This window comes from Marmota marmota, unplaced genomic scaffold (assembly GCF_001458135.2).
Source record: "Marmota marmota marmota unplaced genomic scaffold, marMar, whole genome shotgun sequence".
NCBI classification, from domain to species: domain Eukaryota; kingdom Metazoa; phylum Chordata; class Mammalia; order Rodentia; family Sciuridae; genus Marmota; species Marmota marmota.
Genome location: NW_025999842.1, coordinates 60,516,718 through 60,522,320, shown reverse-complemented (window position 1 = coordinate 60,522,320; position 5,603 = coordinate 60,516,718). Strand labels below are relative to the sequence as shown.

The 5,603-nt window shown below is 39.2% G+C and overlaps 1 protein-coding gene across 1 annotated transcript; it reads right to left on the bottom strand.

The window, feature by feature from the left end:
* Nucleotides 1-2,713: 2,713 nt before the first annotated feature.
* Nucleotides 2,714-3,889, bottom strand: LOC107153228 (ADP-ribosylation factor-like protein 5A). Its single transcript, XM_015498751.2, has one exon. The coding sequence runs from the start codon at nt 3,619-3,621 to the stop codon at nt 3,082-3,084; it is 540 nt and encodes a 179-aa protein (XP_015354237.1). The 5' UTR covers nt 3,622-3,889; the 3' UTR covers nt 2,714-3,081.
* Nucleotides 3,890-5,603: the final 1,714 nt, after the last annotated feature.

The following is a 5,603-nucleotide window of genomic DNA, read 5'->3' as shown; positions in this document are numbered from 1 at the left end:
TATTTGTATGTGGTGCTGAGGATCGAACCTAGGCCACACACATGCCAGGCAAGCACGCTACTGCTTGAGTCACATCCCCAGCCCTATACTAGAATTTTTTGATAAAAAAAATAAATATAATTAAAAATAAACCAAAATAAAGAAAGAGTAACTAAAATGTAAGTAAAAGGATGTGACATTTTAATATCTGGGAAAAAAATCCTGTCATAGCATCAGCTACATACAGTTCAATTTGTCATAGTCCTTGCACTTACCTACTTGATTTGCATTTGAAGCAAAAAGCATAAAGGAGTCCTCTTTGCTGAAGTGAACAGCAAGAAAATATTCAGCAGAAAGTGTTCATCAAGTTGTTGATGTTGATAGATTTGAAGGGACTCGGGAGTTTCTTTTGCTGGGTTCTAGGGAGACAAGTTGACATAGTGCACATATTTGTGGGGGAGCAAGTGTAGACAGACTTTTGAATACACAGAACCACTGAATTCTGGCTGCATGGACTGTGGTTCCCACCTCAACAAGAATTCCTACAGGCATCTGTTGGGGTCATAGTTGAGTTGAATACCAAGCTATATTTTAAGTTATGAGCAAGAGTCATTGCTTTTAATTACTTGCTAAAGGTACACGTGTGATAAAATAGTCTATAAAAGTGCTTATGAATGAGTAAGCTAGAAATAGTAATCTTTTGAGAATTGATGGCAATTAGTATGTTCTCTCTAGAAAATACACTTATGTGTAAATATTTGATTACCAATGTCTCTTCAGTAAATTTTCTGCTTGACTTCATGTAAAAAGGGAATGACATATTTGCTGAAAGAGTTAATCCTAACCAACCCCATTCCAAATCCAATCCCCAAACATTCATGTAATTTTCCTTGGATAGTTTCAAATACCATACCCAGCTTATCACATTCTCTTCTCCATTTTTTGAAATATCCACAATACAAGACAGGAACTCTTGCAGCCAAGTTACATTTATTAATAAACAAAAATATATGAAATGATGAAATAATATATATTTGTTGGTGGGTATTTTAATAAAAGTTAATACATACTCAATATGTACTGTGCCAGGTACCCTTGTAAATTGAGGGGAAACTAAGAGAAAAGGCAATTAAGGACCTTGCCCATGATCCACAGCTGCTAGGGGGAAGAACTGAGATTCAAACTGAGGCTGTCTGGCTGCTCATATTGCCAAGGATGAAAGTGTCAAGGCCTAGGTCCTTTGTGAGCTCATTTTCTGGTTTAAGAATATGGGGGGATTCGCAGGAAAGATTGCTGTGGTAGAGACTCCCCTTTGTCCTTGAAGATTCTCTTCCTTCTAAAAGTACGTCTGAAATTTCTGCCCCATTCCTCAGGTACCTGATGTTGGAGATCAATACTGCCCAAATTCATAAGGCTGTTTTGTTGAAAGTAAGAGAAACTCATCTGCTTTTGCTGGCACTCATGGTCTTTTGTGTTTGCTCTGCATCAGAGACCTTATTTATCTGTCCTATCTCTCCTCTTGAAAGTCACTTTCAGTCTCCTCAGGAGGCCTTTTCTCTGCAGACAATTAGCAGTCTCTTTTCCCTGTGACACTGCACACAACATATGGCATTGGGTTTGGGGTTGTTGCTTAATCATTAAACTTTACTGTAATGTTACGTGTGAATGGAGTCTGATCCCGAGTGAGAAGAGAACAGGTTGTGATTCTCCTTGGATCTCATCTTCCCTGTTTCATTCACTGCTCTTCTCTTAGGCTGTCTGTACACAAACTGAGGCATTGCCTTTTAACATTGCTCCCCAATGTGCAAAGCTCCTTGCTGCCTCGCATTTACAGGCATTTTCCAATCCTAACTGCAGGGACTGCAGCACATTCAGAGCAAAGCAAAGGCCAACACTGGCTCCAGTCAATTCCCAGGGATGGAGGCTTTGACACAGAAACTGACTTATTGCTTATGATTTTGCTCAAGTGCTTACATTAGGCAGGGATACTTCTTTAGGCTAGAAATATTTTCCAGTCTTCTAGGTAGACTTAGATCCCACTTAAAAGAAAGAGCATAGTTGTCAAGAGTTGGGAACAGGAAAGGGAGTTTAATACTCACTCAAGCTGATGAATGAGGGGACTGTTGGAAAATGAGGTCATATTTCAGGCAGGTGTTTGATCTCTGGTTAGAAAGGCTACCAAATAGGGAATAAAAAAACCCCACTAATTACCAGGGTCACATTAATATTTAAAGTTGATATGCTCATGCTGAACATTTGTTACACCAAATCTACACAAAGTTTAGGGTTAGTTTTTAAGATAATATGTCTGGATTTGACTCTTAAGAATTAAAGCTATAAAATCGATCACGCCAATTTTGTGTTAAAGAGAAGATGGCTTCTATTAGGTGGTTAAAACATTTCTTTTTCTTTTTCTTCTTATAAGCTTATTTTGTACAATTTTTCCTGAGGACCCAAGGAGCATACTCCAAAGTTACAATCAAGCAAGTAGTCTGGGTCATGGTGCTCGACTCACCAATACTAATGCTCACCTGTGGACCCTGTCTCTCCGTCATTCCCATCCCTCATCTTTTTTTTTTTTTTTTTTTTTTGGGTTTTTAAGGGAATTTTTAATATACAACAAGTAATTCCAAAAGTATGAGTACATATGGACAAAGCTTAGTAATNTTTTTTTTTCATAACTAACATGACATTTAAAATATTGGAAACAGTATCTGTGCTGATTTGTATTTTGACTTAGTGGAACAAAAAGAGAACAACGTTCAGTTGGGGAGGGGTATACTGATAATAAAGCTCTTAAAGTTCAAAACATCTTCCTCTCCCTTTGTACTTACCACAGGCTATACATTGTCCTGAGAGGATTCATTGAGAAAAATGTCAATCACAGCTTTAATAAAGTACTTTGAAAGGAACTAATGAGAAAGCAAATTGGAAGATGAGACTCCCATCTTGTTTTCAAATAAGTGGTCTTAATTTTTCTTCTTATAGAAAAAAATTGAAATCAGTTTATTATAAATATATCTAAACCATTAATTTTTGCAGCTTTCAGGTAAAGTCCAGCACTTTGTTTATACAAAGTCTATGAGAAGAGGTCAGTAGAGATCATCTAATCTTAAGTCGTGACATCATCCATTCAAGTCCTTGGCATAATCCCTCGCCAGTAAGAGCACAGCATGCCTGGATATGCCACTGATGATCTTTAATAGAAGTTAGCTTCAAAAACTGGGAGATTTCTGCTACACTCATGCATTCTTTAACGTCTTGTTTATTAGCAAAAATCAGTAATCCAGCTTTTCTTAGGTCCTCATGTGCTAACATTTTGTAGAGTTCTTCTCTAGTTACAGAAATCCTCTCTCTGTCTGTACTGTCCACAACTACTATTACAAACTCCGTGTTAGTATAATAAGTATTCCAGGAAGAACGAAGAGATTCTTGGCCACCAATATCCCACATTAGGAAACGTGTATTATTAATCACTATCTCTTCTACATTACTTCCTATTGTAGGGGATGTATGTACAACTTCATTCATAGAAAATTGGTAAAGGATGGTAGTTTTTCCTGCATTATCCAATCCAACAATGATAACTTTGTGCTCCTGGTGATTGAACAGTCTCCATATCCTGGTGAAGAGAATTCCCATTCTCGGGCAGCGGACCCCCTCCAGCCACCCGGGCTGCCTGGCCTCCCTTGGCTCAGGCTAAAGGGTAGAGAGACGCACTGAAGCCTCCGCCTCTGCTGCTGCTGCCGTTCCCGCACTGGCCACCGGCCCGCTTCCAGGGAACCGGGGGGAGGCCAAAACCCAGGCCGCCCTGCCGTGCGCGAGGCCCCGCCGCTGCCGCCGCGGCACTCGCCTGGCTCGCGGACATCGCCGCCGCGTTATCTGCGACGAGCCTCGCGGGCCACCGTCCTCCCCCAGCTCCTCTCGGACGGCTCCCTCATCTTTTCTTTTAGATTTTAATTAATTAATGTACTAATGGAGGAAAGGAAAAAGAAATGAGGGGGCACAGAAAGACTCCTTCACTACATAAATTCTTATTTTTAGGATTTAAAAATTAGGGTCCAGTATTATGTACGTGAATTTTACCACTGTCACCCCAACTTAATGCAAGAAAATTAACATTTTTAAGCCATAAGGGACCCAAATAATGCTGTCTTTCCTTATACATGAGAAGACTGTGACCAGGAAAGTAAGGAAACATGCACAGGACCATACAGTTGGTTAGTGACAGTGTCAGGAAAAGGCTAAAAATCTCTTGATGGGTTTAAGGCTTTCCCTGCAATTCCTACTGATCATTGAATGGAATTCTGGACAACCTTAACATAGTAAGTAGAAATCTGAGGATGTAGAAAGCTTTAGAATGTCTTCGACCTAGCCAATATCATCAACTCCTCAGTTAAAGATGGTGCTGGCCTGTCCCTACCCAGACCTTCTGAGAGAAGTTGATGCTGATGTCTTCTATTAGGCTCAGTCTAGGCCTGAAAAAATTCTTAATTATGATTTTTTTTTTGTGCTGAAATGGATGTTAAATTGAAAATATGGAAACTCATGTTTATGCCTAGCTCATTATTAACTCCTTTAATATAATCAAATCATTAACTGGTCTGGACCTTTTTCCTGAATTGCTATGTGAGCAGGGCTAGAAGAAATGACCATTTAAAGACTTTTTCAGCTGTACCATGATTTTTTCCACATACTTTTTCTAAATCAGTATGTAATAAATTGGTAAGTTTATAATATGCAGAGAGGGAAAGGGGCATCGCAGAAGAAGAGTGAGCAGTGGAATGGTAGCCACTATTTATAAAATAAATAGGTAACAGTATGACGATTGAGCGGGATATAGTATATTACTATCAAATGATTTGAATGTTATGATTTTACACTTCCCAACTTCAGAATCTTTTTTGACCTTGAAAAATTCATTAATCAATTCTGAAATTTGAAAATTTGTCACTTGAGCAAAGGTGAATGAATGGATTCTGACGTGGAATAAACAATCAGCCTCTTTCTATACTTCAGAACTTTCAAAGCGCAGTTTTTGAAGCCCGGGTAGAATTTGGGCAAGAAAAAACCTTTCTGAGCATTGTCCTCAGTGATTGATAGACTCCTTCCTGGTCCACATCAGGCTTCTCTGAGCCTTTTCCTTTATTAGGTATCAGTCTTGGCCTACCTTTGCCAAGAATCATCTCTCTATCCTTGATATCTTCCCTTTTCCACTGACAAACCACCTCACTCAGCCCATTGACTCTAAGACCCCACTTGCCCTTGTCTTCAGAATTGTGTTCTACCTCTTTCCCCTATTGCAATAGTTTTGATTATTACCATAGCTTGAATAAAATCTTCCTATCATTTAACAAGACATTGATAATCTTTCTAAGACTCAGAAGACTGAAACAAAGTCTCTTCTCCCACTCCATGGCCTGCCTGCTTAACACATAGGTGACTGCCTCCAAGACTATAAAGAATGTTTGTTTGGGGACCCCGAACTTTATGGACTACACAAGTAAACTAGTAACTCCTTGATTTCTTTCCAGTAAAATTTACATTTGGCATCTTTTCATGTACATGTCCAAAGCAGGGGAATTCATGCCTGAAGGAGAATCACTGAAGACATTGCCTGGTGA